The sequence below is a fragment of the Apus apus genome, chromosome 4 (assembly GCF_020740795.1).
Source record: "Apus apus isolate bApuApu2 chromosome 4, bApuApu2.pri.cur, whole genome shotgun sequence".
Taxonomy (NCBI): domain Eukaryota; kingdom Metazoa; phylum Chordata; class Aves; order Apodiformes; family Apodidae; genus Apus; species Apus apus.
In genome coordinates, this window is record NC_067285.1 from 68,998,870 (window position 1) to 69,018,470 (window position 19,601).

A 19,601-nucleotide genomic window follows, 5' to 3' on the forward strand; every position below is an offset into this window, starting at 1 on the left:
GGTTTTCTGAAAGGACCAAGCTGGCAGAGTGATAAAGTCAACCCTTGCAGGCTGTGTCAGGCTCCTCACCTCTCAAGACATTTTCACTACCTATAGAGACAGTATTGTAGTCATAGTGAAGTTATTTTTATAGATCTACTGTTAATTCACCAAATGAGTCAGCACCAGAGTTCCTTTTGGAATGCAAGGAGGAACTGTCTCCTGCATTGCCTCCGAAACTTAAATTCCACAGCTTCCAGCAAATTGCATTTCTTCTCATATGGCAGGGAATATGCTTTGCATGCCTATTGGGCCTCTCCTGCCAAATCACAAACAGGTGAAGGGTTAAGTTTGAACCTTGTCCATATGCACACATCTCCCACCTTGTGCCCCGTTCTCACTGAGGCAGGCAGGGAAATGAATACAATAGGTTGCAATGGAAAAAGAACCCATTTCTGGAGCTGTTGTCCCTGTCTACAGTCAAGTCTGCATGTGCATGAACATGGCATCTCTGTACTGGCTCCCCAGGCCGTGCTGGCTGGAGGTCTTAAAGAGCTGCCATTGATGCTTGCACTGCTCCTGCTGTCAAGTCACAAATGGCCTTCACAGCCATTAATAAGTGGGAGATACAAGTGGCAAGTTCTTTAATAAAGTTTATTTAATCATAACTATGCTTAGGAAAATACACTTGTAAGGGTTAATATAATGCAACTTAGTTTAACTTTATACTACATTTTGGACAAAAGACTTCTTATACATGTTTTAGGTACAAACAGGATGTATGATCTGCCTTGTTTTACATCTATTACAAACGTAGAAAAGACTGTCATGCACTGCAGTAGAGAGAGCATGAAAAAATTACCTTTGGTTTCATTCAGAGGATACAAGTATTGCACTGTAAAAAGCATCAAACATGGTGCAACTAAACATCATAAACATGTTTCCATGCCAACTTACAAAAGTTTGTTAGCTAGTGTAATTTTAGAGGGGAAAAAATATATGTACACATAAAAAAATTCCATCAGCTATTTGGATTCTGTTAATATTGTAGGCACGTCACATATCTACAAAACTGAAATTCAAGAAAATTCTTTCATTTGATTTAATACCTTTCAGCTACATTAAATCTGTTGGAATCAATTAAATCTGTTGAAATCAATGATGTTACCACATCTTAACTGGCCTGTCAGTTGTTGAACTTTCTTCTTTAAACGACTGAAGTTCCAGCCTATATCATCAAAATCCAGAAACAGCAATTACAATACCATGGATTATTAATGCCTAGCTATGCACTCTGAGACCATTTCTCAGGGCAGTTACTTTCAATGTAGATTTACACAGCAAAAGCCTGAAACACCACATTGCTCAGCCCAGGGCTGGCAGTGCAGGGTTATCAGTGTGCTAATCCTTCCAATCACATATCGGAGGTTTAACACTTGTACAAGTATTATTGCCAAAAACCACAAAAATGCTAGCATTGGCAAAATCAACACAAAATAATTTAAGAATATTGAAAAACTAAAAAAAGAAGGCATTGTTTAAAGAGAGATACAGCAATGTAAGACCACCATACATGGTGGGTTACCTGACCTGCACACACGCCCTGCCCCACATCCCCCCCCCCCCAATACTCAATATTAGCAATGTCTAACATTTTAGGTACATATAACACATTACATCCTTACTGCTTTACCATAACATACTCTCAAACCTTGGTCTTAACCAAGAGGAAAATTCCAATACGGTTCTGCACCAACACTAGGTATTTTAGGACAATGTTGATGGGTCTCAAATAGAAGTAATCAATTTTTCTTCTTCTTAATATGTTAATAATTTATATACAGTTTCTAATCTTGTGGTAAGAAACACTGCAGAACAGGAGCTGACTGTTGTCTTCAAAGAGTTCTTGTCAGATCAAGCATTGAAACCTTGACCACTTCACAGAAATGTGCAGCAGGTTATCTCAAGAGAACCACATCTTGGGTTTTATTTCATAAAGAGATTGAAAGTCAGTCAACACCATTCTTTTCACTGAAGAACAAACCAGAAAAATTATCAGGCCAGTCCACAAGTTTATTTGAACATGGCTGAAGTCCTTGAAGTCTCTCACAAGACGGCAAAGGCTCTTCGCAAGGATATGAAGGGAGCTATAAAACCTCTACACAGTACTAGAATTCCCAGCATCTGCTCGTATCGCTCACAAATGGTGGCAACTTTTATATATAAAGGAAACACTATTATGAAGAAAAAAAAATACATCTAACACTATTACAAATGGTTGTTTAGGAAAATGATTCAACTAGGTTTATTTTATTAATGTTTAACATAAATATAGTTGCAACTTGATCTTCAGTTGACAATGATTGTCACAGCCAAGGTAAGAATTGAAAACTATCTAAGCAAACAAAAACTCACTATACATTATACAATTTATTTCTGCCATGAGGGATGCCTTCCCTCTCAAATCTTTGGCCTCCTATTACCAAACTCTCCCAAAAGCAGAAGCAATGCAGCATTATTGCTCTCTATTCATTCAAGGGTTTGTTTGGAGGGGAAGATGCTGTGGGAACATGCAGAGAATAGGGTTTCTTCCAGAGCTTACATTATGAGCATTTGCCATAAAGTGCCCTGACAAATACTGTCTGGGCTCCTCAACTCCACTCTCCAAGTAACACCTGCCTCCAAATTTGCTGCTTTGGTGTCACCAACCAGGGAAGCTACCCCCAACTGCTCCCACTGAAAGGCTGGTTAACAAAAGCCAGAAGAGTGCACAGATGAGAGTGCAGGGTTTTGCTTTTTCCCTTCTGGATTTTGTTTACATTTTGCCACTGGCTGGCTACAAGCAGTAAGTATGCAATCTCTCTTGTGTTTGTGTGTGCCAGATATTAAATCTCTTCAGAATTAAAAACTACTGGTGTGACATGTAGACCTGAGATGACAATCTGATCATTTACGTGTTTCTCTCTGCATGGAAGTAGGATGATCTTATTAAATGCAATTTGAATGAATAAGGAGCAGAAATTCCTACAGTTTTTAATGACAGGTTTGATGCTTACCACTTGATGTATCTTTATTTTGTATTTTGGTATGCTAAATGTTAGATTTTTTTGAACCATATTTATATCACTGCTACTATTTTTTTAAAGCTCACCAAGTTTGACTGCTGTCATTTAAAAGGGGAGGGGCAAAAAAAAAAAAAAAATCATCTGGACTTGCAGAATCTGCAGGCCATTTCCCCTGGGAGTATTTTCCTGTCTGGTGATCCCAAATTATAAATTAGAACTTATTACTCTGTATGTGTATTCAAAATATAAGTAGTAGCATTTTCATGGCAAAAATAGTGTTTTGAAATTGCACGGGTATCCTTTTGCTCAAGAACTACACAATTTTAAAGCCAGTTAAAAATATATAGCCAAGCAGTTCATGATTTCAGCAACTTCATGCACAATTAATAATACCCCAGGAAACCAAGACAAATCTGCAGCAAAAAGCATCACAGAAAACTGTTCCTTGGTAAGCAACGAATCTGAACATTTCCAAATAAAAAATGTATACAAACAAAACCAAACATGCATATATAAAGTGTACATGTACTGCACAAGCGCTATTCCTAAAGGATTAAACTGCATAGGTAAAAATCAAAAACAATGTGCAATATTTTAAGCCCTTAAAGCACAATAAAAAAAACAACCCAACAAACAATCCAACCAGAAATTAAAAATAACAAACTTGCTCCCCCACATGAAAGCCAATTAAATATCATAGTAATTAAGATACTAATCAAGACAGAGATTCTCCAATAAAAGTTGGAAGGACTGCTCCCAAATTTTGGCTCACCATTCACGCTCAGGGGATCTGAAATGTATATTCACAATTATAATTATCTTAAACAACTATGTTCATCACTAGCCAACTTTGATTTATTTTACAAAGTGCTCTTTATGTAATAGAAGCTATCTTCCTGGTAGAAAAACCATCAAGTAGTTTAACACTTAGAACATTAAGATATATCAAGAAGAATAAAATTTAAAAAAATAAGGGAAGAGGGGAGAGAGAGGATTTGGCTGCTAGAACAAAAAGCAACTAATGCCAGTGGCTCTATAAACATCCAACTTGTGTATTGTTAGCTAAAGTCTTGTTCCTAAAATTCAATTTATAAAAGCATTGCATAAGCTAATAGACAAGAAGCTTACACTGACTTTACGGGATGCAGCCTCATACACCCTACCTACCTTCTCTATGGAATAGATTCAACAGTTAAACAAAAAGTTGTCAAAAATATTTTCAACTTTAAAAAAAAAAATTAAACCAAAAAACAAATCAATGCAGATAGTAAAGCAAACCGTGCTTAAAAAAAAAAAAAATCTACAATATCTGTACATAAGTTGTATAAGATCTTACAAAAGAAAATTCTCCCAAGCCACAGCTATTTCTACTCTTGCCCTTTTGCTGCCTTCTCAAGATAATACACATTAACTAAGTGGCGATTGAGGTGCTTGCTGTATTCACCTTCCTTTTTAAATGAGCGGTCACAAAAAATGCACACATAGTTCTGACTGGCCACTGTAGTGTCTGCAGCTCCTTGTGATGTCTTTGGACTTGTTTCCTCTTGTATGGAGCGAGCACCATTTAACCCCGAGTCATCGCTTCCTTCTGATATGTTGTCACTGATGTCACTGCCTTCGTGGCTGTGGATGCCCTCATCTTCCTCCATTTCCTGAGATTCATTCACTGCTGTGTTCTCTGGAGATGACAAGGCCAGATCTACTTTAGGGCTTTGTGTACATCCTTCCGGGGGTGCAGGTGCTGGCACGGCATCTCCTGTTGGCTCTGTCGCTGGCAGGCATGTCTTGGTCAGGTCCATCAGGTCTGAGTTACTCACAGTTTCTGCCACAAAGGTTTCCTCTGGCTTCTTCTGAGGCGCCAGATCTAGTACCACATCTGTGGGCACATCCAAGCTTTTTTCAGAAGACACTACATGGGAAGATTCCTCAGAGCAAGTGTCTTCCCCTTTGTCCACCTTTTTCTCCTCTTTTTCATCACCAACAGTGTCTTTGCTCTCTTCTGCTGCAGCTGGCATTTCTTGGTCCTCTACTTCATCTTCTGTGTTTGCACCCTGAGCTGGCACACACAGCTGCCCTGGATCTTGTATGCAGCTTCCTCCAGGACTGGTGCTCTTCGCTTTCAGTGCATGACCACCATCATTATTTAATGCCACTGTGTCAGTGGCCTCTTGCTCTTTCTGGTCACTGCCCTCAGTTTCAGGCTTCATAGATCTATCTTCTTCTGTGGTATGACACTCATCTGGCATCTCCTCTTCCTCAGTCTTCTCCTGATCGAGTTTACTGCTTTTTTTACCATGACTATTTTTCAGAGATTTCTTTTTTCTGTTTTTCTTGAGGCAAGAATTTTGCTTTTTAGGCTCCTCCTCTGGTACAATGTCACTTCTTTGAGCTTCATGGTAGTCTCTGGGTTTAGCTTCCACTTTCTTTTTCTTTTTTGTTACTGCTGAAGTATCATCTGCTGGCTCTTGCTTTGAGGAAGTTACTTCAGCCTCTGCCTTTCTTTTGTTCTTCTTCGTTTTACATGTTTTCTCAGTATTTTTCTCAGTTTTAATATCCACCTCCTTGGGTTTTGAAGCAGACTTCCGGCTTCTGGTTGTCACCTGGCCTGCAGACACATTACTCGTCGGCTTCTTTTCCTTTGCTAAATTATCTTTTTTCTCCACTTTCACAATTTTCTCAGTTTTCTTTGCAGCTGAATCCCCTTTTGTTTGTTCCTTCTCTCCTTTGCCATTAATGCCCTCAGAAAAGTCATCTTCGCTCTTTTTAGTCCGTAGCTTCACCTTTGAAACATCCATGGTGATGTCAGAACAATCAGGATGCCTGGATTTGATGTGATACTGCAGGTTACATTTTTTAGACGCTGCGTAATCACAAACAGGACAGAGGAACTGGCGTGGGTTGAGGTGGAGCTCAACGTGCTTTTTGAAATTGCTGCGGTCAGCTGTTTTGTAGTCACAGTGTGGGCAAGTCAGAGGCTTCGGCCCATTGTGAACCTGCCTTGCGTGACGAGTTACTTCATGCTGGTTTGAGGCCACATAGCTGCACTGATCACATTTGAATGGCTTCTCACCTAAGGAAGGAAGGGCGGAAGGGAATGATGGTGATTATTAAGCATGGGGGTGGGAGGGCAATCACTTCCCACTAATACAGCTACAGAAATATGAAAATCAAAATGAAGAAAAAAGAAAAATATCCCATGCGCCTTTAAAATTAAGTAAAATCAATGTAAGAAATCCACAAGTCACAAACACATTCACAAGACACCAAGGACAAAATACAAAAAAGAGAGAAGGGGTAAGGGTTGGGAGGAAGAGGATCCAAAATCAAACAAGCAGTAAAAACATCACAGGTTCTGGCTATGTATACATACCGGCAGAGATCTCTCTACAGTAATATTAGCAAATGGCATCCATACCCAACTGGTCCATTGAATGCATTGTAGAAAAATGGAAATGTAACATTTGATGAATAGCAGTTTCACACAAACGTTTCAAAAAAAGTCCAACTTTACACAGATTTAGCATATTTCATGTTTACATCAAAAAAGAGAAAGAGGGAAAAGAAGCTAGCCAAAACCAAAGCACACGGAAGGGGCACACTGCTCAGATGATCTTTACCTCTGATAATTCAGTTCACTGTTAAGAGTGTCTCAACACGTGACCTACTGGCTGCAGGCTACTCTTGGCAAGCCGACCAGATGCAGTCCAAAGCCATCACGTTACTAATGAAATCTACATTTACAGTTGTGCAATGACTCTTGCAGAAGCGTTCTTGAAACATTCTGCTTAGTGCATGTCATGCAGCAGAAGTGGCTTTCCATTTACACATCAAAGCCAACAGGAAAAGCACTTCTAGTGCAACAACTCAAGATGCTCAGGAGCTCTGAACTAGAATGTCAAACCTCACGCTGCTCCTCTGCAGCACAACTCAGGAGACCAGAGCAGCCTGCAGCAAAGATGAAGTCACTGTGTCTTATGCTGTCTGTTTGTGTGTGAGCCACACGGCTGATCTGCAATGCTCTCACAAACTCTATAAAAGGTTGTGCTGCCTCCCCAGCAGGAAGGATGGGGACACTTGTTTGAGAGACTAGAACATTTCATGTCTGCCTGCAGCATCTCTCTATTATTTAAAGAATGGTTACTTTGATTCCTTACCATCTTCAGCCTATCTTCTTTCCCTCCTTCCTTTTTCTCCCAACTTCCTGGTGACACTTGCCACAAGTTTAAGCTTGATGTGCTTCACTGCTCATTCTTCTCACAAGTATGGACCTCTAACGTCTACACTTCAAGCAACAGTTCCATGCTACACAGAGTGAGGACAAGAACAGCCTCTCTCTTACATAGACATGAAAAAGAATGCATTCTAACCACACAGAGTGCTCAGGGGTAGCTGCAACAGATTAGCTAAAAAGGTTGTATGTGAAGAGCTTGTGTTCATCAGCTGTACTAAATCCAGGGGTTTTGTTGCACAAGTGGAAAGGACATGTACCAAGATGGCCAAGAATACAGCTGTGAAGTAGGCTCTAAACCACTGTCGTTCACTGTCTGACATCTGTAGAAAGCTCCAGCACACATTTGCCTTAAAAGGCCAGCCTATGAACTGCAGGAGTCCAGAAATTGCCACAGAAAAGGCTCAGCTCCCTGGGCAATGCAGCAAGACATGCAACAGAAGTTATGAGAGCTATTAATACAACACCCCTGATAGCAAGGGTCCCATGTGCAATCCTGCTTCTGTTAGTACAGCTCACACCCTCCCTCCCAGACCTCCGAGTCAAGGGCCAAGGGCAGATCCCACTCCTCAGCTCCTTCACACTGGAGACTTCCTTGCACAGACAAGGGAAAAGTAAGGTGTTCATTAAATGGTTTCCAGATTCAGTATTGACCAAACCATTTGCAAATTTGCACTTAGCCCAGAGGTTCAGGCAAAAATTATTTTTGATTCTGGAAGCAGGATATTTAGTTCACTAAATTATCAAACCAAAACACTGGCATGTCATTTTAAAACTGGCTATTTTTAATGGGTTCAACCCCCCACTCCACTACAGTTAAAACTGCCTGCCTTCTGGTTTCAATTAAAAGTCTCATCTATTGAAATTGAAACGATTACTGTTCAGAAGACATTTACTACTGTTTGTTAGGATTAGGAATTCACCTAGCTCTGGTAAATTCAGATATTAGCAAACCAAAAGCACAGGCTGAGTTCTACTTGAACTCCCCTATGAGAGTCACAAAGGACAGCTGTGCTTTTGTCTAGCATGCCTATGCTGTTACAAGTCACAAGAACGCTATTAATTAATTCAAAAAGAGATTTGCAAGAAAGCAAGAGTAGATGTGAAACTACAGGTTATGACCAGTAATAGGGAATTAAAGCTAATGAAAACTTCTAATTCGGCTTTTACCACAAGACCGAGTCACTTGTCAACACCCTATGAGTTTGCTTTTTTCTCCTCTGTCTCCTTGCCTTAGGCAGACACCTTTTTATATCTTTCTGTAACACTGAGAAAAAGCTAAGGGTTCCCTCAGAAACCCTGGATGAGATGAAAGCATAGACATCACAGCGGAGACTCTCAGCTGCTCAAAATTTTCCCAGCTTCAGTGATTTGAACTGACTTAGGGCAGTGGACAAAAGACAAGAATCTGCTCCTTTATCATTACTATGTTGTATTTGCTGCTAGATCACTAGGACTACTAGACCAGCTTTATGAATCTCAGAATACACCTTGGAAAGTAAAAGGGAAATAAAATTATATATTCCTTTGTTATCACTTTTATTAGTGATATTTAGCCTTTTCTTGGTAGTTAAAGACAATTTTCCCTGTTAAAATAGGAGCTAAAGCTGTACTGGATGAGATGACATCTCACACAGAATGGGGAGCAGCCTACTCTAGGTGGCCCTGTTTAAGCAAGGGGGCTGAACGCAGTGACCTTCACAGGTCCTTTCCAACTCCAACCATGCTCCGATTTTGTGAACCACCCGCTTTTCCTGAGTCATGCTGTTGCTGCCCCTTACCAACCTGAGTGGGTGCGCATGTGCCTAGTTAAATGGGTCTTCTGAGAGCTGGAATAAGGACACATAGCACATCGATAGGGTCGCTCTCCTGCAAAAACAAACAGAAAATTAGTTACTGAAACACAGCTGACTCCCAAACTTGGTTACTGAGGCATGCCCATGAGGCTCCCACAGATCCCCAGTCTATATTTGAAGAGCACGCTGTCTCTCAGCAAAGGGACACAGTGAAAAGCATATGCCCAAGCTGCACTGGGGCAATGTGTCCTTTGCTTGCCTGATGAATGAGGGTAGTGAAGGGGCAGAATATGAGGCCCATCCTCATGTCCATCTGGGGTCAGACAGTAACCTCAGGCAAAAGGTGATGAGGACGGCCACCTTTAGGAAGCACTAAGCCACCAGAGCTGACTTTTCTACAGTATTATCTTCCAGCACTCAGAAGATGCACAAAAGACAGAGACCCTGTAAGAAACCAGGCATGTTCTTGCTTCACATAACACCTTACCTGAAACCTCCTTGTGTAATTTGAATTAAGGTGGTGAGCAACTATCCATTCAATATGGATCTGCATTTGCCAGAACAAATGCACAGATAAGAGACTGGGCCTCTACTTCCAAAGTAGAGTGAAATTAGCTTGGAGTATGGAAAAGCATGATGCCTTGGTCAGTGAAACTAACCCACTAGCAAAAGCTCAAATGTAGCAGCAACATTTATCTTGAAGACTCAAATCCCTCTGCCTGCAGAGTTACTGTTTCTGGAGAACTAATGGATCGTGACCTGCCAGAAATCAGTTCTCCACAATGGACAGTTAGCTTGTGTAACTACAAGTGCAATGATACTTGAAAATCCTTTTCAAGTGAAAACAAGCCTCAAATAAAGGCATAGGCAGGGCCAGATAAGTACCCAGGGGTGTTTGCCCCAAACTGTGAGCACAGCCCAAGACTGAGGTGGTCTTGTTCCCACTACAAGTTGTAAAAACACTTCTTAGTCTCGGGTATACCCCCAACAAAAAAAGGGAGCTAAATTGGGAAGGGAACAGTAAGTTACTTGGCTGTAACATTTATCCAAGTCATAGTCAGAATTACACTACAGCATTTGGCTACATCAGTTGAAGCACACAACCAGAGTTCTCTCCAAATCACTGAGAGCTGGATGTCAGCAAAAGCCCTGCATGCAGGCAATTTGTTCACTTTCAGAGGCATAGCTCTATCTGCAGCAGCAAGACCTTCATCTGTCAGTATGTGATGTGAGGCTCCACTGCTGGCCTTTGCCAAAACAGCAGTAGAAGCAGTCTTTGTAAAGCAGACTAATCCCACATTTCTTCCTCCCATCAAACATTTAGACTATAGCTCTTGATTAGATCAGCAGTTTAAAGGCAAATTCACCCCAGCAACCATAAGCCCCCTCCCTTTCCAGTTAAAACAAGATAGGAGATTGGTGCAATACACCAATTAGTTAAGTTCTGTACAAGGGAGGGGTAGTCCTTTTGTTATAAAGACATGGGTTTGTTTTTGAACAACTCCTTATATACTGAAAATATAAGGCCAAAGGTCCTGGAAAATTCAGTTACGTCTTCTTCCCATTACCTGAAATGTCATACCTTTAAAGTTATCTACAGCATCAGGAATGTGGAAAATACTTTCTTTCAGGTATTTAATAAGGGGTACAGAAACAAAAGGTACTAGATTTAAAGTACAATGAATGCAATTGATTTGAAATGTCTTATTGCCACTTGAAAATTAAATACATTACTACATTGTAAGAGCTGTTTTATGAAATTCTATTCTCCAAATGATTTTTATCATAATTTTACAAGCTCATGATATGTAAACAAGCCACCAAAAAAAAACTCTCTACAAGACACCTAAAGAATAAACCCCAACCTAGCAAAAGCTTAAGCAGGCTATGCAAATGAATAGGCTGACTGACATCAGCCTATCAGCCATCAAGATAATTTCTTTATAAAGCTTTTCTTGCAATGCCATAAAAAGTTCTGTCTGCTTGAAACAAAACTGCTTCCATCAAACTTCCCACAGTGTCAAGCAAGAAAGACTCCCTATGACAACCAAAATTTTAAAAGACAGCCCAAAGCTAGGCACTGAACACTGTGACTGCCTGAAGTAGATGTGTTATTTATATAGCCTTGCAGAAGACTTTCAATTAAGTTTTCTAGAAATTTCTGACAAGCAAAATGGAAAAAAAAATAGAACAATGCTGCACTGTCTTGCACGTAGTACAGTTCCGGGATCAGCAGTATGGATAGTTGATGGGGTAAATCAAGTCACAACTTGATCTAACATGTCTAATGAGCTCAAAGGAGTCCAGGTGTATCTGTCCCTGAGACAAAGGATCCTTTCTACCCCATCAGGAGAGGAAGGGACTGCCCTGAACATCTCCAGCCACCCCTCTTCTGGGTAGAAGACAGGCTCTTCAGCTATCCCAGCTGACAAACTTATGACCATCTGCAAGGTCCTTAAACCACCCCTCTGCCCAAGGTCCCCAATATTTCTCAGCAGACTGTCACACAAGCCCTGTGACAAGCTGTAATGTATCTTCCAGCACAGGGCGGGTTCACCGAAACCTTCTTTCCAACCCGGCTGCAAGCAACAGGCAAGCCAATTACCTCTGCCTGCCTGTGCTCCTGTGGTCCCAAAATGGGCAGAAGATAGGGATTTCTCCCACCATGCAAGGTACTTGCATGCAGACCCCCTCCTTGCCCCTGGCCATGTGCTCTGGCATTTGAATTCGTCCTTAGTCTAGTGATTCAGTTCACTAACCAGCAAAAAACCAACGTGGAGAACAGGAAAGGAATATTTTACTGCCATTTTAGTGAGATGAATCAACCGCTCCCAGGATACGGGGAGAAAACTGCAACTGCCTTTCTTTAGCAGTAGCACCAGAGCGTTTGATCCTGTGAAACTGCACTCCATACTGCAGCAGTTTCAGAAAACTGCAGAGCTCAAACACAGCAGAATCCAGTTATCTGCAAAGAGGAGTTTTCCCACACAAGAAAAGTCAAGGGAAGTACATAAAACAGGAGAGAAAGTAAAGTTTCTGTACAAAATTATTTAACCTATTAGCAATCAGGAAACGAAAGAAACAAACAATTCTAACTTTCTTCTTAACATTCTGAACCCATAAAATAGGAAGAAAATGAAGTATCTAGCCCTCATCTTTTTTCTAACAAATATTTTCCTTATGTTTTAAATGAAAACTATAATCCAAAGATATTTTAGTATCATTCACAGTTTTTATTAAATTTGGCACTGATACATGTAACAGTCTGCAAATACTTTTGTTTATAAAGTATCTGTGGGTGTTTTTCTGATTTTTTTGGGGGGATTGGTTGGTTGGCATTTTGTGCATTGTGGTTTTGTGGTTTTTTAAGGCAATTAGTTACACATTAATATCGGCAGAAACTTTTAGCCTGGTGAATAAATACACCTGTCAGTAGCTTATTCATTTTTCTAAAACTCTTCCTTTAGCTTCAACACTCTCCCTCACAAAAATAATGTTGCTGGAAAAAGTCACATTCCTAAATCAGTCTACTAACATATTTGAAAGGTTTTTATCAAGAGACAACTGGCTGAAAGATCTTAACTTTTTAGTAAAGAGCTAGTAAAGAAAAAAACTACCAGGGTGGACTAAAAATTCTGAAGTCATAATAATAGTCATTCATTTCAGCTTAATTAAAATAATTGAAAGACATGGCAAACCAAAGAACCAGATACCTTGACTGCGCTGCTATTTTTGAAGGAGAAAAGAGGAAGTAGCCGTTATCTTACATCATTTACCATGCTTTTTTTTTTTTTTTAATGTTAATACACTTCACTGGTAAATTGGTCAAATACAGTGATAACAGAGTGCTTCCTCAGCACCCATGCTTTTGTGGTTAGTTTCTGTAAAACTCAACAAGAGCTTTCAGAGATCAGAGGGGGGACCTACATGTCCGTACCGTCATGTACAAACGCAAGCAGGGATGAATTTAAAGTCAAGACAAATGAAAAACAGGCACCACAGCATGGGCTCAAATTGGACCATGAGTTCCCTGGATGATTTATTTTAGCTTCTCTCCTATTATTTTGTCATTTTTACATGGTCTCTTTCCTGTTATCTCCCACAATACACAAAAAGAAAACAAACTGAAAAGAAACCACACCATTTTCGTAACACGTCTCACAATAATCTTTGTTTACTTTGTTTAGGAAAAAAAATATTTAGACAGGGCTGATTTTTAAACTGATGGTATCCTCTAAACAACTGCACGTGGCTATTGTTAAGAGAAGAATATGTCTTAACACACTAAAAATCTCAGCAGACCCTGTCAAAGCAGATAGTAAAGCATGCTGATGAACACTAACTTCTGCACACTTGAGTTCAAGCCCGGCCCCGAGGCCATCCGTCTCCAGCCCTCCCTTTCCAGACAGCTGCAAACAACTGAACTGAAGCCTCCAAACCATTCATGTCACTGCTGTGACAAAACATGACTTCAAAGGAGAAATTCCCCAGTCTTTTGCTCAGCCGGCGCAGCTTACAATAAAGGGGAACTGAGTCAGGTCAGCACGTTAGAAGATGGTTAGCAACAAGTCTGCCCTCTACTCAGAAAGCCTTGACAAGGTGGAAATAAAAGCTTCTGAGAAGCTGTAGGAAAAGTCTGAACTGCCCTCCCACTTCTACAAAAGGGATCAGGAGGCAAAGCAGCTGCACCTCATGCCCAAAGAGGAGAAGTGGCTTGAATGTCCCCTTGCCACTGGAAAGGAATCTAAAGATTTGCCTACACTCCCCGTGGGAGAGGCTGGCTGATAAAAGACAAGGTGTTTCCTAGACCACCTGCAGCCCCAGCTCACGGGATGACAGCAACACAGATGGTCCTCTGATTCCACTTGGTATAAACCAGCTTTTCCTTGAGATTACAAAGGCGAGAAGACAGGAAATCAGGCCACAGACTCCCCTTGAGGGCTTCCTACAGGCCAACAGAAGTTATGTGTCTGCTGCTGCCTACTGCAGCGATGCAGACAGACCTTAGAAAAAATTAGGCCCCTATACATCAAGAAGAACTCATTCACTAAAACCACAACCCTTACTCTGACTTCACAGATGCTGGAGGGCTCCTTTGCATGTGTGTATCAGCCCTTTCCTTCTCTGTAATTACTGCTTGGTCAAGGTTTAGCTCAGTCTGAAGCTACCATTTTCAAAACTACTTACCTGATTTAGGCACCTTTTGTCTACCTGCTTGTTTTGTTTTCACAGTACATCAGGCTTTTATGCTGTAGACCCTGGCAATCATTACAGGCACACTTTGCCATGCCCACCTAAAAGAATTAGCTTAAAATTACTGAATAGGATGCTCTTCATCTGCTCTTGGGTCCCTAACACTGACAGATTTTCTCAGTCCTCTAGGGCTGCAGATGGAAGATAAAACCAGATGCACACATTCATGAAGCTCCACAACCCAGCAGCACCAAGACAGGAGAGCACAGAGCTTTACTGGGGTGGAACAAACTCAGTGGACAGAAGACTCTCCACCGGCTTCATTCCTCACAGTTTCTCAGTACTCTTACCATGCTTAAATAAAAAAAGATGAATGACTTACCTGTGTGAGTTCGAATATGTTGAATATAATTGTTCTTCCTATCTGAAAAATAGGAGCATTGTGAGCAAGAATACACTTTCCTGGGAAAATGATTTCTTAAGTGTTTCTTCCAGTGATATTCACTGACGGTAGTATAAGTGCATATGGTACACTTGTAGACTCTCTCATTTTCCCCTGCTTTGTTGTGGTGCTTCAAGTGAGCCAGATAGTGATCGTATCTGTTAGTGTTATAGCCACAGCGATCACAACGGATTGGGCCTTTAGAGAAATCCACCTCTTCTGCGAGGAAAGAATCAGACTCCTTCAGCTGGGCTTGCTTTTCTGCACTTTCTTCCACAAAGAATTTCTGAGCACTGTGAACTCTGATATGATGCACAAACTCCTCCTCACACTCTGCCTCATACTGGCAAGGCTTACAACGAAACGGCTTGCTCTTCAAGCTCTTAGACTTGTCCTCTGTGCTCTCTGGCGTAGCTGGTGCTTCCAATGAGCCATCTTTGTCCCCACTGGGAGTCTTAGGAGAGGGGCAAGCAGCTGCACCTTGGGTTTCCACGCTAGGAACTTCAAGAGAGCTTAATTCCGCATTTTCAGGTGCCTCGCGGTCATTCTCCACAGCCTGGCTATCTTCCATTCCCTCTCCATCGCTGTCTGAGAAGTTGCTGTCCCCCACCGTTGTCAGTTCTGCCATTTGCCTCTCTTCTCCAACCAGGTAATCACAGCAGTTGCCATTGACTTCTCCCGTCAAGGCAACATTTGCCAACATAATAAGCTGAGGAGCTGCCAGCTCAGCTTTAGAAAGGTCGTGTAAGTCATACATGTCATTGGACAAAGCCACACCGATATTAGCACTGCCAGGAAAGAGGCTGTTCCCACCAGACTGTCCCAGCACTTGAGTCGCCATGGCAACAATTCTGTCAGAACAGAAAAGAAACACCTGTAAGCACCCGAGTTGCAGAAGAGCCTCCTCTGCTTTGAAATGCCCAGGTAGGCCTCCTATCAAGACCTTAAAACAGACTTCTCGGCCGAGGCACGGGGAGGCAGACCCCGAAGAGAGATGCTTCCCGGCTAACAGAGCTCGCTCGCCCTCGGGGGGTCCCCACCCTCTCGCGAAAGGGCTGCAGGGTTCCGCCCTGCGCAGGACCCCACCCCACGGGGCCGGGCGGGGGCACAGCCAGCGGGGCCCCGGCCCCCCAGGGCGCAGGCCGGCCCGCAGCGCTGTCCGCTCCCACGGGAGCCGCCGGGACCCACCCGCCCCGGCGAGGGCCGCCATGTCAGGCACCGGGGGCGGCGCAGGCGCCCACGGGTGGGTGCCGAGGCCGCTGGGCCCCGCCGAGGGCCCCCGGCCGGCTGCCCTAGGGACCCCGCCGGCCCCGAGGCCGCCAACAAAAGGGGGCGGCCCGGCCCAGCCGCCGCTCCCCCCGCGTCCCGGCGCACATCCGCCGGGGGAGGAGGTCGGAGGAGCCAGCCGAGCCGTGCCCCCGCCGCCGCCCTCCCTCCCTCCCTGCCAGGCATGCGGCCATTTTCTGCCTGCCCACACAAAGCAGCCCTGCCCGCGCCGCCCCCGGCCCGCCCGCCGCCCCCGGGAGACCGGCCCGGGCACCGCAGCCCCGCCGCTCCCCCTGCCGCCGGTCCGCGGGGAAGGGAGGCGAGGCGCGGGCTCGGCTTCCTCCTCCTCCTCCCCGCGGTGGGCAGGGCAGCGGCCGCGGTGCGGGGGCGCGCAGCGGGGGAAGCGGCCCGGTACCGGCAAGGTCACGACGGCCGCGCCCACTCGGTGCCCGGCGGCGAGAGGGGCAAGCGGTGCCCCGGGCCGCGGCCCGGGCCCGTGGCCTGCGGTTGCGCCCGGCCCGGCCCGACTCGGCCGGCGGCGGCATCGCCTTCCGGCGGCGGCGCGGCCCGACGAGCGCCCCCGCGGCCGGCGCGGCTCCTTAGCCGTGGTGCTGATCCCCCCGCGGCCCGGCCGGGCCCGGCCGCCCCCGCCCCGCCCGCCGATCAGCCCTGGACAGCGCCTCTCGCCCGGCCCGGCCCGGCCCGGCCCGGCCCGGCCCCCCCGCCCCCGCGCCCGGGTCCCGCCGGGCCCCGCCGCACTCACCGGCGGCGCGAGGCCGCCCGGCCGCGCGACTGCTGCGGGGCGGTGCGCGCGGGGCCGGGCGCGCGCGAGGCGGGCAGGCGGTGCTGGCGCGGCGGGAGGCGCGCGCATTCCAGCACACCGCGCAGCGGCGGCCCCGCCCCGCCCCGCGCCGCCTCGCGCCCCGCCCCGCGCCCCGCGCCGCCCCCGCCGGGGCCGGGGCGATGCGGTGAAGCCGCGGGAGGGGGCGGCGGGGCCGGCACCGGGACGGCGGGGCCGCGCGGCTGCGGGCAGGACCGGCAGCCGCGGGTCTGAGCGTGCCCGGTGCGGCCGCTGCTCCCGGCCCCGCTGCCCTGCGCGCCTTTGTCCCGTCCCGGGAGCTGCGGCCCCACCGACCCACGCCCGGTGCTCCCGCGGCATCATCGCCGTCACCGCGCTCTGCCGAGGCACCGGCCGAAGCTCGGCGCTATCCAGGCTGCCCTGAGGTGTGAAGCGCCGCAAGCAGTCCCAGACTCCCACCGGGGATCACTCTTTGTTCCCAGACTAGGGAAAACCCCCAACAGCCCAGGGCCTGGCCTCGCCCTTGCCTGCCGCGGCAGGGTCCTGCACCTGGGCGCGCAAGGACAGTGGCCCGTCCTGGATGGGCAGAGGACAAACTCCAATCCTAAACTCCAGTCCCTACGCTTCTTAAGAGGTTCTTCCTTCTGGGCACTCATGCGGCTTCTTGACATGAGTACCTGAAAAGTCAGCTTGGGCCTGAAATTCCTTAAGTCAGGGCCGCTTGTGAATTCCAAACCTGTCAGCAGGAGCCGAGCTCTTGAGGCGCTGACGTCGCCGGGAGGTTGCCAAAAACCCCTCTCGGTGTTCCATCCGGCCAGCGCCAAGCTCTGCTGCACCGCCGGGCAGCAGGCACAGGGACGGGGCAGCCTCAGTCCCCCGGCAGAGCTGAAACTTCTCCGCAACGGAGGAAGGCAAAAGGGTTTTTTTCCTAGGTGCAAACAAGTGGAGGATTCAGACTACGTCAGACATTGCTGTAGGAGTGTCAAGATATATAGTGGGATATTTAAATGAGGTAATTAACACACGTCTCTGATCTGGTCCTTTTTAGTCTGTATCCCAACACTGAGATTTTACGACTCAGACCAACGTGTGTTGAATACCCGTGTGGAGAGTGAGCAACCACCTTCCCTGCCCACACAGCAGAAGTTTCCTAGCCTAACTTCCCTTCAATAAGGCTTAATTTTCCAAGTTATTTTAAAGGAGTTTTCATAGAGTCATAGAATCATTAAGGTTGGAAGGGATCTTAAAGGTCAGTACTTGAAAGGGACCTACAGGAAAACCAGGGCGGGGCCTTTTAGCAGAGAAGGCAGTGATAGGACCAGGGGTAATGGTTTTAAACTGAGAGGGAAGATTTAGGTTAGCTATTAGGAAGAAATTCTTCACTATAAGGGTGGTGAGGAACTGGAATGGGTTGCCCAGGGAGGTGGTTGATGCCCCATCCCTGGAGGTTTTTAAGGCCAGGTTGGATGAGGTTTTGTGCAACCTGGTCTAGTGGTTGGGTTCTCTGCTCATGGCAGGGGGGTTGGAACTTTAAGGCACCTCTCCAGCCTGTCAAGGTCCCTCTGGATGGCATCCCTTCCTTCTAGGGTGTCAACCACACCACACAGCTTGGTATCATCAGCAGACTTGCTGAGGATACACTTAATCTCACTGTCCATGTCTCCAACAAAAATGTTAAACAGCACTGGTCCCAATACTGACCCCTGAGGAACACCACTCATCACTTGCCTCCACTTGGACACTGAACCATTGACCACAACTCTCTGGTGCGGCCATCCAGCCAATCTCTTATCCACCAAGTGGTCCATCTGTCAAATCCATGTCTTGTCAGTTTGGAGATCAAGGATGTCATGTGGGACAGTGTCAAACGCCTTGCACAAATCCAGGTAGATGAGTTTTGATGTTTCCCGCCTTTGAAAATTTTTTAAACATCTTTAGCCATTTACATTTCTGGAAGAGTTTCTTCATTGTATATTTTTTTTTACAGAAACATCAACCACACTTGTAAATCTCCCCATCTGGCTCCACTTCTACTTAGGTATCTGGTTGCCAAGATCAAACTCCTCTCTCCTAACATCCATACATGTGTGCCCATCATTTTCTTAATCCAGAAGAGGAACTCTGTAATACAGGTGTGTTATGGTATGGATTTATATATATTTTATGTGGGTTTTTTGTATGTTATGGCTTTATTTTAAAGAGGTTGCCCTAAAATCTTAATCTGAGGCCCCTTGCCAAAGCATCCTGTTCTTGCAACTGCTCTGTGTCTTTCCTCCTGCTCTGGTGCTCTCGGGGTAATTTCCCCTAGTTTGGGGTGGGGTACCACAGCCAGCCTCTGGTATGGACACTGGCCACAACTCCGAGCTGCTTTTCAGGCAGAAGAACTTGAGTGCGTGGGAGGATGGACCCACATCAAAGCTTTGTCTTTCCAAAATATACAGATGTGACAGGCTCAGACTACTTGGCTCTGAAAAATATAACCCATTTTTTAGTCCAGTATCCATAAGTAGTTTTGACATCACCATTGCCTACCCCGCTTCCTGAGGAAGTTGCTTTATTGGCAGCTAGCTCTTTGCTCAGTGCTCTCCTTATCCCAGCCCAACACAAAGGGTGCATTCCCTGGTGAAAAGCTCCTTTGAGCTCTAAGTTGAACATCACCCCTAAGTCAAGTCTTAGCCATTCACAAACCCTCAACTCTAGTGGCTGCCCCATCAGGTTAAAACTCAAGTTACACCACTCCCATCACTGGGCCAGCAGTCAAGTGCTGTTAGTTCTCCAGTGTTTTTTTTTTTAAAAATATCCCATGTGTGCACCCCAGGAAATCTTAGCAGCA

The 19,601-nt window shown here is 45.4% G+C and overlaps 1 protein-coding gene across 3 annotated transcripts; it reads right to left on the reverse strand.

Annotated features, from left to right (window-relative positions):
• Positions 1-612: 612 nt before the first annotated feature.
• Positions 613-16,801, reverse strand: REST (RE1 silencing transcription factor). Of its 3 annotated transcripts, none has more exons than XM_051618003.1 (4): positions 16,733-16,801; positions 14,644-15,554; positions 9,058-9,141; positions 613-6,114 (listed from the first exon to the last, which is right to left on the reverse strand). In XM_051618003.1, the coding sequence occupies exons 2-4, from the start codon at positions 15,542-15,544 to the stop codon at positions 4,412-4,414; spliced, it is 2,688 nt and encodes an 895-aa protein (XP_051473963.1). In that variant the 5' UTR covers positions 15,545-15,554; positions 16,733-16,801; the 3' UTR covers positions 613-4,411. The 3 variants fall into 3 exon arrangements, with proteins under 3 accessions (XP_051473963.1, XP_051473965.1, XP_051473962.1); XM_051618005.1 differs by lacking the exon at positions 16,733-16,801 and adding an exon at positions 16,385-16,401; XM_051618002.1 differs by lacking the exon at positions 16,733-16,801 and having other exon boundaries at positions 14,644-16,044.
• Positions 16,802-19,601: the final 2,800 nt, after the last annotated feature.

Coding starts and splice junctions, on each gene's coding strand:
- REST (XM_051618002.1), bottom strand. CDS start 15,913: ATGGCGGCCCTCGCCGGGGCGGGTGGGTCCCGGCGGCTCCCGTGGGAG. Junction 9,142..14,643: donor ACATATTCGAACTCACACAG/GTAAGTCATTCA, acceptor TTGTTTTTGCAG/GAGAGCGACCCTATCGATGT. Junction 6,115..9,057: donor GCACATGCGCACCCACTCAG/GTTGGTAAGGGG, acceptor TTCCTTCCTTAG/GTGAGAAGCCATTCAAATGT.